The following is a 24,271-nucleotide window of genomic DNA, read 5'->3' as shown; positions in this document are numbered from 1 at the left end:
CGGCTGGGGTGTTTGCAACCGGGCCTGTACTGAGGCCTCGGGCGAATGCACCAAAGCGCCCGTTGACAATGACAGCCAGGGTCAGTCGCGTTGCCCCCGCGCGCCACAACTTTGCTGCGAACTCGGCCCCCGCCACGCAATGGCATAACCGCTTGTCCCAACCGATCAATGCGCGCAAAGGACAGTCATGTACATCCGTGCCAGCACCTGCGCTGGCGACAGCCCACGAACGTCCGTGCTGATTTCTGCTCGACTGCCCGGAAGCTCGCCCTCTCTGTCCTAATGCCTGCTGGAGGCATTTGCTTAACCCGCTAACTTCAGCTAGAAACCTCAACTTTCTCCTCAGCCAGAAATTCTCACCAATTTCAGTTAGGCTGCTGCTGAGTCCCCGCGACAGAAGTGGACATGACTGCTCGTGAGACAGCAGCCGCGGCTGCTGCAGCTGCTTGTGCCGCGCCGGGCACCTGCAGCGGCCCACCGGGCGAAGATTGCCGCATCCTGGCGACCCCACCCGCAACCACGGCTGCCATGCCGCCGCTCAACACAGACACCACCACCACCACCAGCAGCGCCAGCACCAGCAGTTGCACTAGCTGCACGGCGCCTGCCGCACCCCTCACGCCGCCACGCTCGCCCTGCTCGACCCCGATGCCGCCGCCCTCGCCGCCGCCCTTGCTCCCACCTGCCTCGCCGCTAACGGCTAGCACCAGCTGCATCCCAAGCACCACCACCGCCACTTGCGCCAGCACCAGCACCACCACGACCAGCCAGGGTGTGCACTGCCTCATCACGGGCGGCTGCGGCTATGTGGGCCTGCACCTGGCCTGGGCGCTGGCGGCTGAGGGGCACCACGTCACGCTGTTCGATGTGGCGCCGCCGCAGCCGGCCGCGCTGACAGCCGCCGCCGCAAAGCCGCCGCCCTGCAGCAGCCCGCCATGCAGCAGCGGCAGCTGCAGCCGCAGCAGCCGAATGGGAAGCAGCGGAGGAGGCGGTGGTGGCGGTGGCGCAGACGAGGACGGCAGCAGCGCCCGCTGCTGCTACTGCCGCCGCCTCAGCCTGCTGCATTCCGCCGCAGCCGCTGCTACTGCCGCTGCCTTCAACAACGACACAGGCGCCCACTCGCCTGCTCCTCCGCAAGCTCAGCCCCAGCCCCAGCCGCAGCTGCTGCTGCCGCCGCGCTGCCGCCTGTTCCAAGGTGACCTGCGCCGCCCCGCCGACGTACTGGCGGCGTGTCGCGGCGAGGAGCCGCCAGCGCCGGCCACCCCGCCCACCGCGGCTGCGCCTGCTACAGCCGCTGCAGCTACAGCCGCCTCTGCGCCTGCTGCTACTGCCGCCGCCGTGCACAGCATCTTCCACGTGGCCAGCTACGGCATGAGTGGCGCCGAGTCACTGAGGGCCGACCTCATTCGCCAGGTGGCTGGGGTGCGGGGGGATGCGTTGGGGTGAAGGGGTACTTACTTGTGTCCGGGGCAGCGGAGTGTTGGTGTGGGTTTGGTTGGCGGTTGGTTGGCGGGTCCTGGGCTGCGGATGGGTTCGTGTTAATGGTTGGCATGATGCGCAGAGCTCTCATGGATGTCTCATGCGTGTGCAGTGTGTATCATGGGCTCGTCACGCAGTGCTTCTCACTCACCTGTGTGCGTGCCCGTATCCGTGTCGTCTCGGATGAGACACAGCCGGGCCGCTGGCAGCCCCTCAGCCGCATCAGCACCTGTGCATGCGCCTCGCTGGGTCTCGAAGCCTTGATCCCGTCTCGGATCTAGCATGAACCACACCCCTGGCCTCTCTGACCCTGCCGCCTCGACCGCCCTCCCCTCCCCCCCTTTCGTGATTTGACCACTCCGTCCTTTATGAACGGCTACCCCCTTCCCCACCCCTGATCCCCTTCCCTCAGGTCAACGTGGACGGCACCCGGAATCTGATTGCCGCCGCGGCCGCCGCCGGCTGCCGCCGCCTGGTAGCCGTCTCCACCTACAACGCCGTGTGGCGCCGGCAGCGCGTCAGCGGCGGCTGCGAGGAAGACGAGGAGGGGGAGCAGCAGCAGCGGGAGAGGGCGGAGCGGGAGCAGCAGCAGCAGCAGCAGGAGGAACAACAGGTTGAGAATGTGGGTGGAGGCGGCGGCGGCACCATCCGGCCTCCCTCTGCCTCTTGGGCTCCCGCTCCCCCCCTGCGGCTGTTGGACTGCTACAGCGCCACCAAGGCGGAGGCGGAGCGCCTGGTGCTGCGGGCCAACGGCACACCGCTGCTACAGCCGCAGCTACAGCCGCAGCTACAGCCGCCGCCGCAGTCGCCGCCGCAGCAGCTGCAACGGCAGACCTCAGCTGCAACGGCAGAGGAAGCTGCTGAGTGCCCGGCCGGCGCGGGCGCGGGGTGCGCGCACGGCAGTAGCAGCGGCAGTAGCTGCGGTAGTGGGCCATGCGGCCTCCCCAATGGCAGTAGCAGCGGCGCCGACTTGAGCGGCCTGTGCGGCATCAGCAGCAGCGGTGCCAGCAGTGTGGGGGAGGACTCCGACACGGATGCCGGCACGCCCCCGGCGCCACCTCGCACGCCCTCGCCCCAACCCTCCCAGCTCCCCTCACTCCCATCCAGCCTCGGCCACTCCCCACACCCAAATCAGCCTCGCACCCAGCCCCAGCCCGCGGATTCTCAGAAGCCACTGCCCCCGCTGTCCCCTCTGCTGTCCCCGCCGCCGCCGCCGCCGCCGCCCGTGCTGCTGACCACCGCGGTGCGGCCGCCCGCCATCTACGGCCCGGGCGAGGTGCGCCACACGCCGCGCATCCTGGAGCTGGCGGCGCGCGGCTGGCTGCGCTTCCGGTTCGGGCCGCCCGACGCCCTGGCAGACTGGTGGGTGGGTGGGGGTGGCCGGGCGGTGCGGGTGGTGGGGTGGATTGCTGCCGGGGTGGTATGCGCGGGTGGGTGGGTGGGGTGGGTGGGCACGGAGCTGTAAAGGTGGTGTGAGCGGTGCGCAACACACGGCAACGTCAGCTTTACACACCGACGCCAAGCTGCCAAACCAGCCTGCACGGCATGCCACGACGTGCCCCTCCTGCCACCCCTTGTACCTGCACTACTCCCCTCATCCCCCTCCCCCCGCAGTCCTCTCCCCGCCACACACACACGCCCTCACACGCCCTCACACGCCCACCCCCAAACAGGATCCACGTGCGCAACCTGACCTCCGCGCTGCTGGCGGCCTGGCGCGGGCTGGACGCCGCCCGTGGCCATGTAGCTGCCGGGCGAGCCTACTTCGTGTCCGACGGCGCCCCCGCAAACACGTTTGACTTCTGGGCCCCCCTGCTGTCAGGGCTGGGGCACACGCCCCCCGCCGCGTCGCTGCCGGTGCCGCTAGTGCTGGCGGGCGCGCGCGCGATGGTGGCGGCGCATGCGGCGGCGGCGGCGGCCAGCGGCGCGGCGCTGGCGGCGGCAGACGCGACGGACAGGCTGCTGATTGCGCCGACTGCGGCAGCCGTGGCGGTGGCTGTGGAGGCGGCGGGGGCTTGGGGCGTGGTACCGGGCAGGCGGGCGGCCGCGTCTAGGTCGGCGGTGGGTGGGAGCTCGGCGCCGGGGGTTGAGGGTGCATCTGCGGGTGGCGGTACCACCGGTGGTGGCTGTGGCCGCGGGCGCGTCGGCAGCAGCGTGAGCGGCCCGCTCGTGACCTGGACTCGGCGCGGGACGGCGGTTGTGCTGGCCCTGACCGAGCCGCTCATCACTCCGGCAGAGGTGAGCTAGTTAACGTATAGCGCCACACGTGTTGTTGGATGACTGGTATGAACGTAAGGGATTATGGGGAGCATTGGGGAACCATGATGACGGCTTCGACAAACATGGCTCCGTGCGACACGAATTGAAGTCTCTGATCCTAACAATATGTATAAGGTGTCTGAAGTGTTGTAAGTGCAATGCAAGTTAGCAGCGGTGAGCTCGTTATATGGCCCAATGCCACACCCACCATCGCGCGGGGTTTCGCACAAGATGGTCACGGCGACGTGCCCCGGGGATTCGGGGGCGCCACGTTCAAGCATACCTTTCTCGGCCTTTTGGCTCAGATCATGTGTAGTATCTGTTCTTATAAGCTTAATCGCTTATATGGTTCTCATTGAGAACCTGCGATTAACTTTAATATTTTAGGGGGTCAAGGCAATGGGGGCGCTTGCGCTCCCGCCGCGACAGCTTGGCAGGAGGCTTACACTACCTCTCTTGCCGAGCACCCCAGCCCATGCAAGTCGATCTTGGCCGGGGTAATTACATGGAGAAGAAGACTCGGAATGACAGGGTCGTACCAATGCTGATGGAACTTACACCCTGCCTACACCATGCCCGCATGCAGGTGTACAAGAGCAGTGTGGCGCACTGGTACTCCATCTCTAGAGCCCGCCACGAGCTTGGTTGGCAGCCAATGCCGCACGACTTCTCTGAGGTGGTGGCATCCTACAGCGCCTTCGCTGCTGCCACCGCTACTGCTACTGCCCCCATGGCCACAAAGCGCCTTGGCACAGCCACCACAGCTGCTGCTGCCACCAGTGAGGCTGTGGCAGCCGTGGCTGCCAGGGCTGCAAGGTCTGCCACAGACACCCTGGCAGGTGGCAGCGGTGCCTGGCTGCTGCCTCCTATCCAGCAAATCGCAATACCAGCGCTGCTGGTGCTAGTCATGGCCATGCTGCTTGCTGCTTTCCTTGCCACTGCAGCACCACCGCTCTCCTCTAATTCCAGTGCTTGTTTTTAGGCGGTTGCCAGGCTGTGATGGTGGGAATGGTATGTGGCAGCTGGCATTGCTCCAACTGTGTGTGACTGCGTCAGGGTTGGCAAGCAAGCAAGGGTTCCACGCGTCAAAACACACAGCAGACCCGAAAGCTGACTGGTGTTGCAGACACACCCTGTGATCGCCGAGGTGATTCATGACGCTATTTAGCGGTGTGTGGCCGAGGGTGACAGTGATGTGGGCGGGCGCGTGACTGCGGCTGCCTCAGACCATTACCTAACTTACGGGGGAGGGTGATGCTTTCTCCACACTTAATTACAGGGGCTTGAAACTACTGAATGACAAGGGACAAGAAAGGTGGCCATTCCTCAAGGGAGAAGTGGGCTGCACTCACGCCACATTGGTGCAAGTCTGAGGCCAAAGCCTAAAGGCTTTGGAACTACCTCGTCTCCCGAACTCCCGGAGACCCGGGTGAGTTTGTACAGGCACCGCGCGCCATATGTCCAGCCACGTCCCACTGTCAAGCATAAGCACAGCAGGCACCGAAGCAAAGTATATCCTACCCCACACCAAAGTTGCGAGGATTTGTTGGTTGGGTTTCTACAAGGTTGGCATTGACCATCCGGTACCGTTATTAACTTTTGCACTGAAATACTGAATCGTGTTGCCCCCTTCCACACATTTGCGGACGTTTGGTGCGCAAAGCATGCATTCATGACGTTGTCCGTGCACGTGCGCAGGCAATCAGACCCCCAAAAATTACAATGAACTTCGCACTGACTACGGTACCCACACCACTCAGCACGTGCGTGTGATCAATATCCAATGGCCACGAAGCAACCGCCACCGACCCACCGCAGCCAGCACCATGCACGCTGCAGTATCCCATCAGTGCCAGCGTCGGCAGGCAGCCGCGTGCACGAGCAGCGATGGCAGCACAACACACAGGCGTCCAAGCCCCACTGCATTTGCATGTACGCAACCCCATTTCCCTTCACACATGCACATAATAGCTCGCCGGTGATGCGTCGTATGGTTAGAAGCAGCGACAGCAGCACGCCCGTCCCCTCTACGCACACGCATGCCGCACCTTCCCATCACGGCCTGTCACACTCCCACGCGCTTTACCTAGCGCCCCTAGCACACACGCGCACACAGCCCGCCGGTGCTGCGTCCAGTGGCTGGTAGCAGTGACAGCCAGCACGCGCCAGGCCTCCGCGCACACGCACGCCGCGCCTTCTCATCACGACCTGTCACACTCCCACGTGCTGCACCTAGCGCCCGCCCCTACCACACAGCCCTGAGGGCGGGGTAGACAACAGGCAACACCACCCCCGTTTGCTCAAGCACACCAACACACAATGTGAACCTCGCCACGTATGCAGGAGCATGTTTGCTTTCGACCTGTGCCAACCATTCTACCACAAGCCAATGACCCCACCATTTCATATGCAAGTCCCGCGCGCGCGGCCTCTAGGTAGGGGTGCCCCTGCTTCCGGGCGTGGCAAAAATGAAGAGTACACCTTGGGTGTTGTGGATCAAGCTCATGCGCTAAAGTATTGAATTTGCAGGCATTTTGGAAGCCAGCAGACGTAGGAAGGTTTAGCCACAATGCACTTCAGAACACGCATGCATGTGCAGACGCCAACATGAAGAATGAACATATGAAGTTAGATGCACAGCCAAACCTGCATCTACCACCATGCATGAACGCATGTAAACATCATCACTTCTTCTGCAGGATGATGGCGAGGAAGGCGCTGACGGCGGCGCCCATCAACGTCACGGCCAGCGAGAAGAGCGTGTTGCGCAGGTTGGTGTCGATGGGGATTCCGAAGATGGTGATGTACTCCACATTGAATTGGATGTAGGTGACCAGCGACTGCGGGGCGGAGGCAGGCGGCGACGAGAAAAGGCAAGGTCTGGTTTACAAAGGCGGTGGAGGGAAGACGCTCGAGATGCATCAGGGACAAGGGACGGGGCGTTGGTTCAGGCGATGGCGTGATGCCGCTCAAGGTCCAGGCACCAGGCCCAGGTGCCGGGTGAGGCGGGGTGCACTGCGCCGGAGCCGTAGGCCGACAGACCGACACACGGATGAAATTATCAGCCATAGCCCAGCCCTAGCCCGACCACAGCACGCTTGCCGTGCACGAGTGTCCCCTCCCTCCCTCCCTCCCTCCCTCCCTTGTTAGCCCTAGTCATCAGTGGCTTCGCCATTACCAAGTGTAATTATTCCCTCCCTCCCTCCCTCCCTCCCTCCCTCACTCACTCACTCACTCACTCACTCACCCGGATCACGCCCTGGCACTGCCGCAGCCGCGCCTTCTGGTCCTCGCTCAGCCTGAAGTGCTCCGCCGGCCGCCACTGCACCCACCCACCCGACAGCGACGACGACGGCACGCCCAACTCCCCCAGCTCCCGCAACCCCAGCATGGCCTCGCCCCCACCGGTGCCGAGCCCGCTCGCGCCGCTGCGGCTGCGTCGCGCCAGCCTGCCCCCGCCAGAGCCGCCGTAGTCTCCCGCATCTCTGCCACCCAGCCCGCCTGTCCCGTTGGCGTCCCCTGCCAAGCCGCTGCCGCTGCCGCTGCGGCCCGGCGGCGACAGCATCAGCTGCGTCTGCGAGGAGCTGCGCTGAAACGGTTGCGCGGCAGTGGCAGACGCAACGCCAGTCGCGGTCGGGGCCGGGGGAAGGCGGTCGAGCTCTGCGGCGCTGTTCAGCCGCTCCTCAATTGAAACCTGTGGAGTTCATTTGTGTGCGAGTGTCAAGTAGTGCGTTGCCGCAGTGTCGAAGCGGCAGACAGCGGCGGCTGGACGCGGCGCCGGGAAGCGCATTTGCTTGGTCAGAGGGGTACCAGGTTGCGTGCCATTCGATCCCCTCTTCCGTCGCTCACGGCGTGTAATTGTGCGTAAATGTCTGTGCGTGACAATGTATTTGTGCATGTGTGTGTGTGTGTGTGAATGTGCATGTGTGTGTGTGTGTGTGTGTGTCTGTGTGCCTGCGTCCCGCCCCTTGCCCTGCCCTGCCCTGCCCTGTCGTGCGCCTCACCGCCTCCGAGGTGAGCACCTGGACGTCGTCGTGGTACATCTGGCCCGTGGAGGCCTGCGCGCCAGGGGCAGAGCAGGGTGCGGGTGCAGGGGCATACGTGTAACAGTGAGTGCAAGGCATTTGTGCAGGTGCATGGCGGACATGGGTAGGCATGTGTATGCGGTGTGGGGTCCCCACCATGGGTCCTCACGCAAGCACGCGCCGGCGCACTCACCGACATGATGACGTCCAGCACCACACCCGCCACTGCGACGGCAGCAACAGCGGCGGCAGCAGCGGCAGCAACGGCGGCAGCAGCAGCAGCGGCGTGGGTTCAATGGGGCTCATTCAGTCACTGACTCAAACAGTCCGGGCCAGGAGCCACAGGCGTAGCTGTTGCCCAGGCTGTGCGCCTGCAGAGCCCCATGCGCCCTGACTGATGGCATACACCTCCCGCCTTTCCCTTCCTACCTTCACCCTTCCTGCCTTACCCCTTCCTGAAAGTAAATATCGAATGAGAAGCTGTCATAAACTAATGATCTTCACTCACCCAGGTAGATGAACGCTGGGATGACCCACACCACAAACACTTGGAGGTCGGCGTTCTCGGGCGTGAACGTCGTCAGCGTGCCCTGGCAGCGAGGGCGCGGTGTGTGTGTGTGCGTGTTTGAAGGAATGTAGGTGGAGAAACTATGTGCGCAGGCAAGTAACGCAGGCATGGAAGAGGGAGTTGTAACGCAACACGCTAGGGTTTGGTGCCGGCGCCGTCCCCGTCCCGTCCCGGCGTCCCTTCCTTATGACTGGTCTGGATGGCAGCAAAGGGCGTGCACGCAGCCACACGCACAGCCGCACGCACACATGCATCGTTTTGTTGTTTTCTTTAACACACAAACACACAGCCTGTCATACCTGCACGAAGGTGACAATGAGGATGACGGTGACCGCCACCGCCGCCACAATGACCAGGGTGAGGTGCATTTCGATCCAGCGCAGCTCCAGACAGTTGGGCGACTGGTAGTAGCGCCGTAGCTGCGTGTGTTCAACAAAACACACGGTGCGTAGCTACGTGTGTGTGTGTGTGTGTGTGTGTGTGCGCGCGTGTGTGTGTGTACGTCGGCACGTTGGGTGGGTGGATGTGTGGGTGGGGTTGCTGAAGGGGCAGGACAAGTAGGGGAGTGCTGTTGGTGTTGGTGATGGGGTGCTGCACTGCTGATGGAGGTGCTGGGGTTGCAGGTGGGCAGGACGGCAACGGGAACCGCTAGCCAGTGCGAGGAGCGAGGGGGCGGTTAAGAAAGGAGTGGGGCTTGGCCCGGGGCTGTGATAAAGGTAACACCTGTTGAAGTAGGCATACACGCACTCTATATTGTGTATGTACGGCAACCGCTGCAAACACAATACCCACCCGTGACCACAGCAACAGGTTCCGCGGGCTGTGGTTGTTGAGCCAGGGCAGCTGCTGGGACAGAGCCTCCTCCTTGTTCAGGAGCGTCTGCGGCCGCGTCGCGATGAAGGTGAATGGGGACAAATGCCGTACACGGGTTGTATTGACGGTTTCAATGTAAGTGTTCTCGCCACAGTCAGCCTTCCTAGGTTGTACGGCACCACCGCCAGGGCAGCTGAGGCACACGCACGCCGACACGCACGCCGCTGTGCGCCTTGCTATCCATCTCGGGTTCTGCTACAGCCCGACACGCCAATTCCGCTACATCCCCTACGTCAGCAGCGCGCACTCACCTTGAAGGTAGAGCCGATCTTCTTAAGTTCTAGCAGGTACTGGGTGCAGTCCGCGGCTGTGACGGCACGGCAGGGATATGAGCGCGTTTGTCGATACGTGTGCGCGTGCTAAGAAACCCAAGACGGGAAAGGAACCCATACAAGCACGTGTGTGAATGTGTGTTACGGTATCAAATAAACGGAAGCGCACGCGTGCGTGTGTGTACAGGGTCCTCACCACCAATCAGCACTCACACTCCGAATAGGCGAACCAAATGTTGTAGAACAGAGCGTACACCTCGAAGGGCGCGGCCACACGGCCCAATGTGGACTGGGGCACCCAGTTGTGGACCAGGAACAGTCGGACCTGTGAGTGGGGGTATGTGTGTGTGGGAGGGAAGAGAGGAAGCGTGTGGGCATGTGCTTGCGCATGTGCCTGTGTCTTTAGGTGGGATTCGGCGGGAGTTTGCGGGCGTGGGTGTGATGGGAGGGGCATTGCTGCCGGATGAAAGGCGGACGCATTAAGCCATCCTCTCCGCACAAGCCGCCAGCACCGCAGAAAGCGAGTTGGGACCCAGCAGACCGCCCACCCCACCTCACCCCACGGCCTCCTTGCTCTTTGCGCTTCCGACCCATGATCTTTTCTCTCTTGCTTTTTGCTTTCTCATGGGATGATGGGAACAACCCCACCCCACCCGCTATCCACCCGCCAGCACTCCCCCGGCACCCACCAGCCGTCGGAAGACCTCCAGACCGATGCCAAACAGAAGGGGCATGGTCGCGTTCAGCTTGCGGAATCTAGACCTACACAACACAACACGATAGCGATACAACGAATGAGTGATACGTGTGAGTGAATGTGATGCATCAGATGAGGACAACCACTTTGTAAGAGATTCATGTGTTGTGTCAAAGATGACCCCACGCATTGGGTGCACGGGAAGCGCACGCCATGCGTGGCCCCGTAGAGTCGCAACACAACGCAGTGTGAATTTCCATGTTGCATATAGAATCCCACACATCCCCTTAGGTATCCTCACTCCCGCCCACTCACGCGCTCATCATGTCCTCCACTCGGCCCTTGATGGTGTCCATCACCGTACGCATCTGGAGGGGGGGAGGAGGGCGGGGGGGGAGGTAGCCGTTCATGCGGAGGACGGAGGACATTAAGCATGACGTGGCACACCTTTCTCTGTAAGTTCTGCGTGTTTCGTCCCTTGTGCTCTCTAACACAAATACACATATACACAGCGCAGCCTCTGCCCCGCGCCCTGCCGCTGCTGCTGCCCCTGCCGCCCTGACCCCCCTGCCGCACCCACCGCCCCCCGGGCCCCACCATGAGTCCGCCATAGCCCTCGAACTGCGCGGACACGTCGCCCATCAGGAACACCGCCTTGCATTGCTCCTGCGTGTGTGCGTTCTCTTGTATGTTAGTATGCCAAAAAGCCTGGGACGACGTTCGGTTGTGTGGGGTTCGAGAGGCGCAACGTGTGCGGGAGTGAGTCAAGGGCTAGGCTCAGCAGCGACATGGCCACATGGACACATGGCCACACGGACACACGGACACACGGCCACACGGACAGGAGCAATAGATGGCTGCGGCAGTGCGCTCCCCCTCTTGCCTTGAGGTTGAGGAAGTCACGACAGCTGAGCTTGAGAGCGCCCGAGCTCGTCAGGAACTGCACAGGGGGAACGGGTTGGAGAGTTTGCAAACAAAGGCTCATATGATGAGACATAACAAAATGGCCCATCCCGCCTCTCACAGGAGGGGCGGCGGCCTACTTGCGACGCACCCCACTGCGCACGCCCGCACGCGCACCCACACCCGCGCAGCCCCACCCGCCCTGCCGAGCCCACGCACCAGCACCCAAGCTAGCAACCCGTCCCCCCCATGGACGTCCGCACGTCATCATTTGTGATCCATGAACGGCTACCCCCCGCACCTGCAGCACCGCGAACGGCAAAATGCTCACAAAGAAGCTCAGCTTCCTGCGGAGGAGCGAGGCAGGGAGGGCGCAAAGCAACACGCATGCCGAGCCTGTTGCAAGTAAGCATGCGGTTTCGGTAGCCTGTACCAACATGTACAGTCTCCCTCCTCTTCCCCGCCTCTCTTTCTTCCCTCTCCTTCCCCTCCTTCCCCTCATCGCCTCCTCTCCCTCCCCTCCCTCCCCTCCCTCCTCTCCCTCCTCTCCCTCCTCTCCCTCCTCTCCCTCCTCTCCCTCCTCTCCCTCCTCTCCCTCCTCTCCCTCCTCTCCCTCCTCTCCCTCCTTTCCCTCCTCTCCCTCCCCTCCCTCCTCACCCTCCTCTCCCTTCCCTGCCCCACTGACTCACGTGTGCATGGGCTGCGCGTGCATCCAGCCCACCACGGTGTGCTGCTGCCACATGTTGGGGATGCCGTACGCCGCTAAGAAGGAGATCTGCGTACGTGCGTGTGTGTTGTGTGTTTAGGGGGGAGGCAGAGGAAGGCACGGGGGAGGCGAGGGGAAGTAGTGGCAGGCAGCAGGGGGAGCAGGGGAAGGCAAGGGGTGGGTGGTTACGTCCATGATAAAGGAAATGGTTGACGGTAGGCAATCTTGGGGGGATAGCCAATCATGCGACTGGGGGGAAGGTAGCCGTTCATGGAGAACGGAGTGCTTAACACTTCACATTCGAAGTTTGGGGCGTGAAGGCTGACTGCCTGTGCGCAAAGGACCGAGCTTCGAGGTGTGTGCTACGTGCTATGTGTGGTCCCAGGGGGCCCCGGGCCAGTGCACAGACACACGCACACGCACACGCACACAAATACACATACACATACACATACATATACACATGCACATATACACACACGCGCGCGCGCACACACTCACACACACACACACACACACGCACGCACGCACGCACGCACGCACGCACGCACGCACGCGCACACGCCGCGAACCTGGCACGCCACGCAATGACACGCAATGACACGCAATGACACCCAACCCCACACACAGGCAACTCACCAGCGGCACGTATGTGGCAATGAACTGGATCAGCGTCAGCGCCACCAGCAGCACGTGCATGTTCACCCTGACGCGGCGGCGGCGGCGGGGCATGGCACGGCGGCGCAGGGCAGGTTAGGGCAGGTTAGGGCATGCCAGGGCATGCTAGGGCAGGTTACGGCAGGTTAGGTTAGGTTAAATCAAATTAGGTTAAACTAGGTTAGGTTAGGCCGCTAAGAGGGGCCCTGGGCAGTGGCGGCCCCCGATCAACCGCACTACCAAACACACCCACACCAACACGTGCAACGGTGATGTGGGGAGCAACCGTTTCCATTCACGGCACAAAGCAAAGCCCCCGCCCCTCCACTCCCAGTTGGGTTGGCACGAGCTCCCCCACTCCTCTATTGCATTGGGTTCGGTTTAGATTGGGCTGGTATCTACAACCCCCCACCCCCACCCGGCCCCCCGCCCCCAGCCCCCCGCCCCCCGCCCCCCAGTCGCCCACCTGCTGCTGACGCCCGGCCCCAGCTGCTGGTGTAGCTTGGTGAGCTGGTGGCAGTAGACCTGCAGCAGGATGGAGTCGCCGCCGCGGTGCCTGCACAGGGGGGTGAGAGGTGGGGGGTGAGACGTTGGGGGTGAGGCGGGAGTGGTGGGGCGGAGGATGGTGGGGCGGAAGACGGTGGGGCGGAGGACGGTGGGGCGGGTGGGTTGTGGTGCTTGAGGCGTGTGTGGGCAATCAGGTGGGTGGGTTGTGGGGTGTAGGAGTGCATGGGTTGTGAATGCTTGTAAAAAGTGACATGCAGACACACGCTCTGTCGCTATCTACCGTATCTATAGAATCACACACAGACGCATTTACACGCTAAGAGGCTGTGCGGCTTAGCACCCCACTGCCTGCCTGCCTGCCTGCCTGCCTGCCTGGCTCTCACCACAGTCGGCGGAAGGGCAGCCACAGCGGCAGGGCGTTGAAGGCGCCCCAGGTCCAGGCGAAGTGCACCAGGCTGAAGCGCCGGTCCAGTGTGCCGGCTGCAACAAGGCGGGCGACAGGGCGGAGAGGCGGGAGGAGGGTGAGCGCAGCGTGAGTGGAGCATGAGTGGAGCGTGTGTGGTGAAGGGCCACGGTGCTCACGGCACGTGCCAGGCCCCCAGCGCAACTCACCCCCCCACCTCCTCGGCTACTCCACCACTCCCACCCACCCACCCACCCACCCACCCATCCACGCACCACTCCCACTCCACCGCTCCCACCACTCCCACCCACCCGAGTACATGAGCAGCTGCCGGAACAGCGCCCCCGTCATGACGCTGTAGCGCGCAGCCATGCGCACCCACAGCGACGTGTCCTGGAAGCAGTTGGCGGGGCAGGGAGGGCATGGAGGGCAGGGAGGGTCAGGCGTCAACATCAGTGGCTGCAACACTCAAGCTGCACACACCAGTGCCCCGCAGTCCGCGCCTCCACTGATGATACATCGAGGGTCACAGCACAGCCTTCCGGCCTGCCGCCCAGTGACTACTCCCGCCTGTCGGCCTGTGGCTGCCCAGCCGAACCCCTGCCTCACCACCACATGCTCAGCAACCCCATCACACCCTTCATCGCTCCATCTCACCATCCCACACACAACGCACGCCCGGCCCGCCCGCCCGCCGCCCCCAGCCCTCACACCTGCAGCAGTGCCGCGAAGCACTCCCGCACACTGTCCATGTCCAAAAACACCTGGCTGCCAAACACCTGCGCCTCCGTCAACCCGCCGCCGCCACAAGCCGCCGGCCCCAGACCCAGCCGGCTGCTGCTGCTCTTGCCGCCGCCGCCGCCTGCGGCGCCCGAGATGGAGCCCTTGCCTGTGACGCTGCCGCGCGCCGCCGCAAGCAGCCCACGTGTGCTGCTGTCCTGACCCCTGGCAGCGTCCGTGCTGCCACGTGGCGAGCCGGTGGATGCGGCGGCGGCAGCGTCTTTGGCGAAGGCCGAAGCCGCCAGCAGTGATGCCGGCGGCGGCGGCGGGGGAGGCGGCGGCGGCGGCCGCCGGTGGTTGGAGCCGGGCCTGCCGCTGCCGGTACGGCCGCCGTCGGCTTTGTCGGTGGCGGCGGATGCGCTGGCGGCGATTGAGGCCTGACGCATGGCGGCGGAGAGGACCGCCTCGAACACTATGGAGCCCTCAGGGCGCCGGTGGTCCTGTGCGCACGGGGGTGTTGGGTGGTTGCTTTTCCGCTCAGTTGATAGCGTGGCATATTTGCTTGCGAGCATCAAGGGGGCCCGAGGATCGGCGAGAGGTTTGAGTGGTGAGGTCAGCCTTGGGAGAGCCTCTGCTGGCCCTGTCTCGGGCCCGGTTTGCGCTGCGTCCTAACTCACCTGCGTTCCCAGCAAGCTGTCCACGAAGTCAGCGAGCTCCAGGGCCGACACCTGCACGCTTGAAGCGACAATGCCGCCTTCGGTGAGCCCTGGACTCCAAAGTCAAGGTGGATGGAGCCCGACCTCGAGCGCATAATGTGTGTCGTGCCCGTCCCCGAAGCTGTCAGGATACAACTAACTTCTCAATGGGGTATAAATGATGTTTGAAGCTGCATTGCTGCTGTGATAGCCGTGATTCGAGCTGCTGGAAGCCTTTGAGTTTGAGCCTGCCTTTGAGCAGACATGCACTCGCTTGTTGTTCAGCACAACTACGGTCCTCCATACCTTGCCATTGCTATCCGTATCTAGGAAGTCGAGCAAATGCTCAAACTCGGAGCGCTGCGTTCCCGCGTCAGTGTCCGCGAAAACTTCCTCGCCCTCTCCAAGGGACGCCTCCTCACGCAGCTTTTCCTGCTTATCATTTTTAGCCGTAACAGGATGGACCTGCGTCATTTGCTAAGAGTCGCTCCTCAGGTCGCTCCTCCCGTCCTAGTTCATGTCGCGAACCGGAAGTGTTTTACGAACGCAGCAGGAAGCAAAGCAACTTATTACAAGAGCGGATAATTACCATATAACAACTGGTACTACGCTTAAATGGCGTTCGAGCTCATGGATCCGTAGTCGGCCAGCCAACATGCACGTGCCCCAACTCCCTTCCGTGCATCACGCGCACCCTGCGCCTATTCTTCCCCCAGACCCGCAGCAGCATCTGCCAGCGCACAAGACCCGTCTGTGCCAGGATGGGACGCACAGGTGATGTCCTCTCCATGCCCGTACGCTGCGCCGACGCCCCCGGCCCCAAGCAGCCAGCTCCTCCGATCACTCTGCAGGTGAACGCCCCCTTACTCGGCCTCGACCTCCTCGCCCTCGCCATCCGCGGCGGCAGCCTTGGGACCACGCGGCGGCGGAGGGTGCTCCGCAAACAGGCGGTCAAAGTCTGCGTGCAAGCGAACACGCACAGTACCATACATTCAATCCAGTTGCCGTCTATTCCACGAGTGGGACCACACATTCTTTGGGCTCTATGACGCATCGCATCTCGCCTCACACTCTCCCCAAGCCCCAACACACAAACACACACGCACGCCGCCGCCTCACCCGCAGACTTGGCCAGCACCACCTCCATCTTGGGCTTGCTCACGCTGCGGCCCCCGGCAGCCGGCGCCGCGCCGCCCTCGCCGTCTTCTTCAACGGCGGCCGAGTGCTCCAGCAGCTCAAGACCCGTGCGGATGCCTGCGGCAGCAGCAGCAGCAGCAGCAGCAGCAGCGGCAGCCCCCAGTGCGTTAATGATGCAGTAAGCTTCTGTGCGTAATGAAGTCCTGGAAAGGAGACCAGGAAGCAAGTGCTCCAGTGCTGCACATGCGGAATGTGTAGCAGGCAATGATTTGCGTCCCGGCAGTCGGCCCCTGCTAGGATGGCGCCAGGCGACATAGAACAGACCAACACCAAGCACGGCCCTGCACGACTCACTCTTCTCAACCGCCCAGCCGTCTTTCTTCAGGATCTCAGCAACCGTCACCATGTTGCTTACGGCTGCCAGAGGCATGATGGCAGGTGGGGTCACGAGTTAGCGTGGACAGAAAGATGATGAGGCTGCATTCAGCGTGAGTGTGTGGTGGGGGCTATCACACGGCAGATTGGCGACGCCGGTTCATGCGCTTCCTGCCATAGCAGCCGTTGGTCCGCGCGCAGCCGCCTTGCATCTAAAGCCAGCTCCTTGAACCGTGCGCATGACGGCCCTATCCCACGGCCCTATCCCCAAGCTGCCTTCCCTCCCCCCCCTCCCCCTGCCGCCGCTGACTCACCGAGTCCAAGCGCTGACAGCTCCACCTCGCCATACTCATTTAGCAGACGCTTAGAGAGGTTGAGATAGAACTGCAGTGGCTTCTTGTTGGAGCTGACCTGGACCCTGCGAGGGGGGAATCCGAGGCCGCGGGGGGAGGGTAAGGATTCGCACGCCAACTCCAGCTTGGTGGAGGTCAACACGCTTGGGGCCACACTGACGCCCCGCAGCTCTGTGCCCGCTTGAAACCCCATTCCGGACCGTGTCTTGGCTTGATAGCATACAGCAACACAGCATGCGGCTGGCGAAACAGCCAGCGATTAGGCATCCTCGGGACCAACATCGATCCAGACCGCGACGCCCATTCAGTAAGCGCACCGGTTCGGCTGGCGACCAGCAGCAGCGTCCGACATCTTTGTTGTTCGGTGGCAAAGCGAGCTTACTTGAGCGAAATGGGAAGAACCGTAACCGTTTGAAAGCGTCCGGGAAGTCCTCCAGGACTATGTACACTTAACTGCAACTACAAAGATTTGCCTGGTCCACTTGAGGATGGCTGAGGCCCAGCGAAGTGATCAACCAGTGTCTCATTCCGGAGGGTGTCGTGTGAAACCGTGGCGTGGAACCCTCGATACCCTGGGCTTGGGGACCGCCTTCCCGCGATCGGGTCGCTGCTTTCTGCTGCCACGTGCAATCTTGCTAGGCGCTTACGTTAACGCGCGCCTCAAAAAGGAGCAGCGTCGAGCCTGCCCTTGGTGTTTGGCGGTTCGCACATGCGCATTCTTGCAGATGCTTCTACATTCCAGAGCCTCATAACCGTTCGGCGTGTTCCTCGCCACAGAGCAATCAATTTGATGCATAGGGCGAGAAACAGCGGCTGGCCGTCACATGGAGAGCGGGGACCTACGGCCGGGCACGCTTGCCTAGGGCCGGGCACGCTTGCATGCAGCGCAACGACCAGGGTTCATTCCACCTGATGTCTCGTTCGAAGGAGCACGATACTAGGTACACAGTTGATCTGGTATTCTCCTTCAAGCCCTTTCATTCATTTAGACCGCGACACACTCCAAGGTCAGCGCCAAAGTCGGGCCCTAAAGAAACACTGTTCTTCATACCCGGTACATTCCTGAAGTTCTCGAAATTGACAACAAACGTATTAGCTGGGCCTGGAGTGACAACGACAGTACAGAAACGGGCGACTCGCCCAAAGCGGAAAAGCAGGAGCGCAGGAGCGCATACAGCTGCAAACCTGTAAGCGCTAGCAGTGCACCTTTGTATAGGCCTGCCAGGAGTAGGACGCAGTCCACATTTGCTACTCTGCTCGCCATGCGGACCGTTCGCCTGGTGCCGGGGTAGCAAGTTTATCGCACTCTATGTGGATTGCATACACAAACCAGGCTGGCACCACCCGACCGGCGCTCCCGTTACGAAGGTTGTCTGAGCGGGCCACTATCTGCACGCAGACAACTCGCGACCCCACCGCGTTGGCACTTCAGCCAGCTGATCCTCTTGCTAGACAGCTGCGCAGCGCAGTAGGAGGGGCCCGGCGTGCACAGCGACCCCTGGTGAGGGGAGCAACAGCAAACAGAAGCAGCACCGCACGCCTTCTGAGGCCGCATGGGCGCGGGGGCGTCCACTCGGCGGCCACCGCCAGAGCCAACGCCGGCGGATGTGGCCGCACTCGATCAGCCCTTTGACCGCGACAGTGGCGATAGATGCTTCTATTGCCTGCCGTACGATGACGAGATGAAGAAGGTGGGGGCAGGCACAGGCGGGGGGGGCAGGCGGATGAAGGCGGAAGGCGGAGGCACGGCAGCCGCGCCACCTGCCGGTGGCGGTGGACGCACGGGCAGCAGGATGGGTGGGGCCGGGAAGTATGTATACGGTAAGGGGCGCCGGGGGCGACCGGTGGGTGGGAATCGTGGGACAGGTGCACCTCTGGGCTATGGGGCTGAGTTACTGGGACTCCACACGGGTGCTGCACCCCCCCCCCCTCTGCCCCCGCCCCTCCCACGCTCCTCTCCATCGTCACACCTCGCACAGCGGAGCTCCCTGGTGCTGCTGGAGGTGGGGTGTCTGGGCTTCCGGCTGCTGCGGCCGCACAGCGACGACTGCCTGTACGCCTTCCCCTGGGGCCAGATCCACAGCTGGGCGCACACCGACAACAGGTTCAGCTTCAGATACTTCGACGACGGGTGGGTTGGGGTGGGGGTTGGGGTGGGGGGTTGTGGGGGTTGTCGGGGTTGTGGGGATAGTGGGAGTTGGGGTGGAGGATTTGGGGGTGGATGTGCGAGGGCCGGAGTGGGGCTAGGGGCTGGGTGAGGTTGGGGCATGGGAGAGGGCGGGAGTGGGTTGGGGGAATGGGAAATGATGAGAAGTTGAAGGGTGGAGTCAAGGGAGCTCGGGCATGGGCAGCCGAGCAAGCATAGGGTAGGCGGGTACGATTGTGCGAGTAAGTAGCGGCACGGGGTAATGCGCGGCGTGAGCGGAATCAAACACAATCGCAGCGCCACGGCATCGCCATTCCCTGTACAACCGGCGCTCCCGCTCCTATGCTCTTATGTCTTCTGTCCTGCCAAACACCATGCCTGGCTGCACACGCCTCACTTCCGCCCCCCGCCCCCCGCCCCGCAGCAAGAAGAGCGTGGTGCAGTACACGCTGTTCTTGAGGGACCTGCCACAACTGCTGGAGCACATCCAGGTGTGGTGGTTGGTTGGGGGTGGTTGGGTGGGGTAATGCGTGTGCATGTTGGTATGGAGCAACCGCGCGCATGCGTGTGCGGCTGCGTCGTCCCAGGGTTCGGTGGGAGTGGGACCAGACCAGACACAACGTTGGGTGCATGGTAGTGCGATAATCCCGCCACACAGCCAGACACAGCCAGACACGCATACACACACAGCAGACGCATAACGCCTTGTCATGTCGACCACACTGACGGCGCATGTGCCCTCCCGCCGCACACGCCCGCATGGCACCACGTACAGAGCGTCATTGACACCATCCTCACCGACCGCAAGGTGAGCTGCGCTGCGCCGCGCTGTGCTGTGCGGCTGGGCCCGCCAGCCTGTTCAGGACGACGTGTTTAGGGCGTGTGGGGCAGCGCACACGCGTGTGTGCCGCCGCCGCCCAGATGGTCCCTCCCACCTTCCCCGAAACACCGAATTTAACCCCCCCCCCTTCTTAAATAATCATGAATGAAACCCCCGACCGCAAACATCCTTGCAACCCCTTTCCGACCCCTCACCCCACGCTGCAACAGAGCCTGGCCATTCCGCCGGAGCGCTTCACAGAGCTGCTGGTGGAGATGCAGGTGGGCGCGGCGCCAGCAGCAGCAGCGGCAGCAGGAGGGGTAGCAGGCCGGGGCGGCAGCAGCAGCAGGCCGGGGCGGCAGCAGTGGATGGGGCAGCAGCAGACCAGGGTGGCGACGGGGTGCGGGGGAGGGGGAGGGGGAGGGGGTGAACGTTGAGGGGGAGGGGGAGGGAGGCCAAGACACGTGGGCGGTAGCGGCGCGCCTAGCTGCAAGCACATCAGGCAGGCCTGAGCCCTTGGAGCGGAAGCCCTTACAATCCGACTTCCTATTCTATCTCCATGTGGGCTGTGGGCTAGGCGCCCACCGCACACCGCAACCCAACCCAGCCCCGCCCCCCGTCACCGCCATCATCAAAGTTGCCTTGTACCTGTGCGGTACCGCTCCCCGACCAGACGTACGGCAACGGCGGCTCTGTTCGCTCTCCCCTGGAGCTGCTGAGCCGGCAGTACTGCTCCGAGTACTACTTCTGGAGCGAGCAGGGCAGGCAGCTGATCGACGCCATACCCTCCTCCTTCGACAAGGTGGGGTGGGGGGCGGGAGAGCAGGGGCGGGGAAGGTGGTGGAAACTGGGTGGCCTGCCTGGCAGCGGTGGAGGCTGGGGTTGGCGACGCCCACAACCCGAGCCGGCGCACGGTCGGGCTGTCAGCTTGGGCTCTATATGCGGTGTCATGTCGCTCACGTGCCTCCGACCCCGCCTGGCCTTGCCTCCGGCCCTGCTGACGCCTCCCGGCGTGCGCAGGTGGAGGTGAGTGTGCTGCTGCACGGCCGCCTCATCGACCAGAACAGGTTCAGCTTCATGCTCGAGGTAAGGCTGTGAGGACTCTGGGAGGGACGGTGGGCGGCAGGTGGTGGAGGGGTGCAAGGTTAAGGCAACGGGAACAGGGTGAGAGCAATCCCGTTGCACCCCCTTGTTAGCCCGTTGCATCTCACCCATCGTGAATGGGTGCTTCCAATCACAATCGCACCTTCCGCTCCTTTCACATCACCGCCGCCTCCACAGGGCCTGGAGTCCCAGGCCGACCGCGACAACGTGTGGCACCGCATCACCGCCATGAAGAAGAGCGCCTCCAAGCTGCATCCCTCGGGCAGCCGCGCAGCCAGCAGGGGGGGCGCGGCCAGCGGCGGCGGTGCAACCAGCCCCGGCGGAGGGCCCGCCAGCCCTGGCGGGGCAGCCGCCTTCTGAGGAGGCTCGGGGCTCGGGGGTCGGGGCGGGAAGCGCGGCTGCTGGCGTGGTGAGGTAGGGTACTGGGTGGTTTGGAGGGAAGGGGTCAAATGAGGGCGAGGGGAGTGGAGGGGGTGGAGCCGGGCGGTGGAAGATGGAAGGGCACGGTAGTAAGGGGTACCCGTGCACGCGTAGGCTGCACAGCAGGCGAGGCTATGCCAGCGGGGCCATGTTTCAGGGGGACCTTTCTTGCGGAAGAGGTGTATTGCAGATGGGAGCTGTTTGGAATACATCTTTTTGACTTGACAAGGTGTGCGGGTGTACTTAGGCGGCTTCGGCGCCAGCACGGGGTGGCGCGCAACTGCTCGGTGCATATGCATGGATAGGTGCTAGGTGCGTGTGCACGAATGCGACATGAAAGGGAGGCTGTTCCGATGAGGGACCCTTCCTAAGGCAAGTATCTCTCTCTCTGGTGCGTGTGTAGCAAGCAAGGAGAGCATCAGAGCCAACGGTGACTGTGGACTGGACTGGACACGCGTGTACTGGATTACACCCACGCGCGTCTCAGATCTTCGTGGACTCACTGGCGTGTTGCGCGCGGGTGCATTTGTGGGCATTGTCCCTCGTTGTCCTGGTTCGCGTGCTCGCTGATGTGAGTACGAGTGCGGTGTGGCGCGACACGGCGCTGCTTTGGCGCCTTCGCGTTGACCGGCGCTTACATGGGGTCGGGCAGCGCATCAGCGCCACAAGGCAGCGGCACGGGGCAGGCGCGGTCGTCTCACTGCATGGGAGGTGCGCATAACGTACATCGATTATTGCAGCTGTGATAGTCAGCGGTCCGGAGCCCCTCTGCGCCGCTGGCTTGAGAGTAAGGACCCTGCTGAATATATCTGCAAGAAGCCATCGACCGGCGGCTGGTCAAGCCCATCGCAAACCGTGTCAAACCCATGTTCGGAAGGTTCCGACCCATCCGCTCTCGTGGCACTCCGTCGTTGACATTCAGTATACCCCACACTCGTAGCCTTATTTGCCCGAGGATCTGTCGTTGTGCACGTTTCATATTGACACGCGACTGCACCGACTGTTCAACTGATACGGACACCTTGCAATTAACCGGGACCCAACTAAAATGACAGCGTTGACAAGACATGAGCTGATATTAATAAAACATAGCTGCGGTCTGCGGGCGGAAGGCGCTTCCGGTCAGCCGGCGCCGACGGATGACAGCGACGGTAAGCCGACTTACTCGATTTGTATTCCCAAGCATGGCACCGTTATCTTTATTGTTTGTATATACTAAAGGCGATGTAGAATAAACGAGCGAAGCTATTCTGGTTTCGATCGAGTTCCATCCCCACCCAAGCACTTACTGCCCCGCGAGACGGTGGCAGACGTAATAGGCCGTGAGGTTGATTTGCCGTTGTGCCAGTTGTCGTCGGGTGTCGCCGGTGGTCGGGCGAAGACTTGGCCTGCAGGCTGCAACACCCGCTTCCCCGCTCCACCTGGCCCGCCCCTTGTCGAACCCCTCTCGTCCCTACCAACGCCTCGCCCTATTTTCTAATCGCAGGCCTGGAGCAGGCTGCAGCGCACATTGTTGCGGGTCGCTACATCCAGGCCCTGCAGGCGTCGCCCGCCCTACGCCAGCTGTTGGACTGTTCCGCAGCCGCCGCACCCACCACCGGTCCCTCGGGTGAAGCCCCGGTGACTGACGCGGAGTCGTACTTTGCGGTCGTGAGCGCCCGGGCAGTGGCGGCGGTGGAACAGGCGTCAGCGTCAGCGTCAGCGTCAGCATTTGGGTCGGGCGCGGAGGCGGGGGCGGGGGCGGCGGGCACGCGGCGGCTACACGCCGTGCTGTTGGCGGGCGTGGCGTGCCTACACGTGTTCCAGCAGCACAACTTGACGGGGTGGGTGGTGTGTGTGTGTGGGGGGGGCACTGGTGGCCGCAGGGCAGCGGGCAGTCTGGGGAAAGGGGGCACAGGCTGTGGGGCACGGGACAGAGAGTCGGGCAAGGTGTGCGTGCGTACCGTTGTCAGTGGCGGACTCAGCCCACTTGCAAGACATTTCAACCGCGCCAGCGGGGCGGAGTCAGGCCCTCTAATGAACTCCTATCTCAATAAACTCCTATTCCATCCGACAGGCCCACATGCGACCCCTCGCCCCCGCCGCCGCCGCCCTCCCCGCTGGACCTGTTTGCCCCGCCCGCGGCCGCCGCCGCCGCAGCGGAGGTCCCGAAGCGGCCGGCCGGCATCTCCCCCGCCGCGGCCTTTGCCGCCTCCGCTGCAACGGCTGCCGCCGCGGCGGCCACCGGGGCTGCGGCCGCGCCTGCGGCTGACCTGGGTGCGGCGGCGCCGACGCTGCCTTCGCCGCCGGGCGCCGCTGCGGGCAGCGGCGAGGACGGCTTGGGCGGGCTGGCGGTGGACTGCCAGTGTGTGGGCGACAAGTGGGCGGTGCGGGAGCTGCAAATTGACGGTGAGAGGTCTTTTGAAGGGCGGTCAGGCGGGCGGGTTGGCGCCGGTGTACGGTGTCTCTGATTTGGGGAGCCGCGCAGTGCAGGCGTTCGGAATGTGGTTGAGCACACCGACTCTCTAACACCTGCCTGCCGCAGCTCCTCATCCATATCCACGCACTTGCACCCGCGCACCTACGCAATCATGTCCATGCAGGTGAGGACCTGGTGGGTCGCTGCCCCGCCGTGCAGTGGCTGCTGCTGGCACGGCGGCTGCTGGTGGCGCCCCTGGGGCTGGCCAGCCGCCCCCCCTCAGAGCTGACGGAGGCAGGGCTGGCGGCGGACGGCAGTGGCAGTAGCAGTAGCGCTGAGGGGGCGGCGGCCGCGGCAGTAGCAGACGCAGCGCGCGGGAGCACGCAGGAGCGGGAGGAGCAGGCGGAGAGGGAGCGGCGGCGGCTGGGCGGGCTGCTGAGCGGCGGGCTGCTGCCGGGGTCGTGGTCTTGGTGGGCGCTGCGGTGTGTGATGGGGCAGCAGCACGCGCTGGACGGCCGCAGCCACACGCTGCTGACGGAGGCGTCGCAGGTGGGGTGGGGAGGAGGAGTGAGGGGTGAGGAGTAGGAGTGAGGAGTGGGAGTGGAGTGGGCTTGAGGAGTGTGGTGGGAGGGGATGTGCGTGTAACTGCGACGGTTACACGGTATGGGGGGAGGGATGGGTACGCACAATCTCTTACGGTGCAACTTTAGGCACTGCCCAACCTGTACCACCCTTTATCATTACCCGGCATGCA

The 24,271-nt window shown here is 63.3% G+C and overlaps 6 protein-coding genes across 6 annotated transcripts in view; 4 read left to right on the top strand and 2 right to left on the bottom strand.

The window, feature by feature from the left end:
* The first annotated feature begins 165 nt into the window (after positions 1-165).
* Positions 166-3,903, top strand: CHLRE_09g401500v5 (uncharacterized protein). The gene is made up of 3 exons (XM_043066029.1): positions 166-1,413; positions 1,892-2,841; positions 3,153-3,903. Exons 1-3 carry the CDS (start codon positions 406-408, stop codon positions 3,724-3,726), a joined length of 2,532 nt encoding a protein of 843 aa, XP_042920789.1. The 5' UTR covers positions 166-405; the 3' UTR covers positions 3,727-3,903.
* A 152-nt stretch (positions 3,904-4,055) lies between these two features.
* On the top strand, positions 4,056-5,131 carry CHLRE_09g401551v5 (uncharacterized protein). The gene is made up of 2 exons (XM_043066032.1): positions 4,056-4,215; positions 4,325-5,131. Exon 2 carries the CDS (start codon positions 4,394-4,396, stop codon positions 4,718-4,720), a length of 327 nt encoding a protein of 108 aa, XP_042920788.1. The 5' UTR covers positions 4,056-4,215; positions 4,325-4,393; the 3' UTR covers positions 4,721-5,131.
* A 2-nt stretch (positions 5,132-5,133) lies between these two features.
* CHLRE_09g401550v5 (uncharacterized protein) lies at positions 5,134-15,275 on the bottom strand. Its single transcript, XM_043066031.1, has 22 exons — positions 15,071-15,275; positions 14,747-14,797; positions 14,063-14,569; positions 13,661-13,742; positions 13,330-13,426; positions 12,906-12,995; positions 12,422-12,488; positions 11,766-11,851; positions 11,378-11,423; positions 11,057-11,113; positions 10,771-10,839; positions 10,489-10,541; positions 10,166-10,238; positions 9,690-9,801; positions 9,456-9,511; positions 9,124-9,210; positions 8,631-8,750; positions 8,272-8,353; positions 7,957-7,988; positions 7,743-7,796; positions 6,986-7,432; positions 5,134-6,578 (listed from the first exon to the last, which is right to left on the bottom strand). The coding sequence occupies exons 1-22, from the start codon at positions 15,236-15,238 to the stop codon at positions 6,423-6,425; spliced, it is 2,592 nt and encodes an 863-aa protein (XP_042920787.1). The 5' UTR covers positions 15,239-15,275; the 3' UTR covers positions 5,134-6,422.
* A 46-nt stretch (positions 15,276-15,321) lies between these two features.
* On the bottom strand, positions 15,322-17,145 carry CHLRE_09g401600v5 (uncharacterized protein). Its single transcript, XM_001695165.2, has 5 exons — positions 16,947-17,145; positions 16,591-16,694; positions 16,256-16,318; positions 15,884-16,018; positions 15,322-15,722 (listed from the first exon to the last, which is right to left on the bottom strand). Exons 1-5 carry the CDS (start codon positions 16,979-16,981, stop codon positions 15,628-15,630), a joined length of 432 nt encoding a protein of 143 aa, XP_001695217.1. The 5' UTR covers positions 16,982-17,145; the 3' UTR covers positions 15,322-15,627.
* A 400-nt stretch (positions 17,146-17,545) lies between these two features.
* CHLRE_09g401650v5 (uncharacterized protein) lies at positions 17,546-21,959 on the top strand. Its single transcript, XM_001695057.2, has 9 exons — positions 17,546-17,816; positions 18,029-18,320; positions 18,609-18,760; positions 19,200-19,266; positions 19,551-19,583; positions 19,826-19,876; positions 20,269-20,397; positions 20,616-20,681; positions 20,877-21,959. The coding sequence occupies exons 2-9, from the start codon at positions 18,183-18,185 to the stop codon at positions 21,057-21,059; spliced, it is 819 nt and encodes a 272-aa protein (XP_001695109.1). The 5' UTR covers positions 17,546-17,816; positions 18,029-18,182; the 3' UTR covers positions 21,060-21,959.
* A 106-nt stretch (positions 21,960-22,065) lies between these two features.
* Positions 22,066-24,271, top strand: part of CHLRE_09g401700v5 (uncharacterized protein) — a 10,540-nt gene continuing 8,334 nt past the window's right edge. Inside the window, exons 1-4 of the mRNA XM_043066038.1 lie at positions 22,066-22,270; positions 22,606-22,942; positions 23,176-23,507; positions 23,702-24,066. Of these exons, the coding sequence (XP_042920786.1) occupies positions 22,168-22,270; positions 22,606-22,942; positions 23,176-23,507; positions 23,702-24,066 (1,137 nt within the window). The 5' untranslated portion in view covers positions 22,066-22,167. The remainder of the gene's footprint in view (positions 22,271-22,605; positions 22,943-23,175; positions 23,508-23,701; positions 24,067-24,271) is intronic.

The sequence above is a fragment of the Chlamydomonas reinhardtii genome, chromosome 9 (genome assembly GCF_000002595.2).
Source record: "Chlamydomonas reinhardtii strain CC-503 cw92 mt+ chromosome 9, whole genome shotgun sequence".
In the NCBI taxonomy this organism is placed as follows: domain Eukaryota; kingdom Viridiplantae; phylum Chlorophyta; class Chlorophyceae; order Chlamydomonadales; family Chlamydomonadaceae; genus Chlamydomonas; species Chlamydomonas reinhardtii.
The sequence above is the reverse complement of the archived record's forward strand: the minus strand, read 5'-3'. Positions and strand labels throughout refer to the sequence as shown.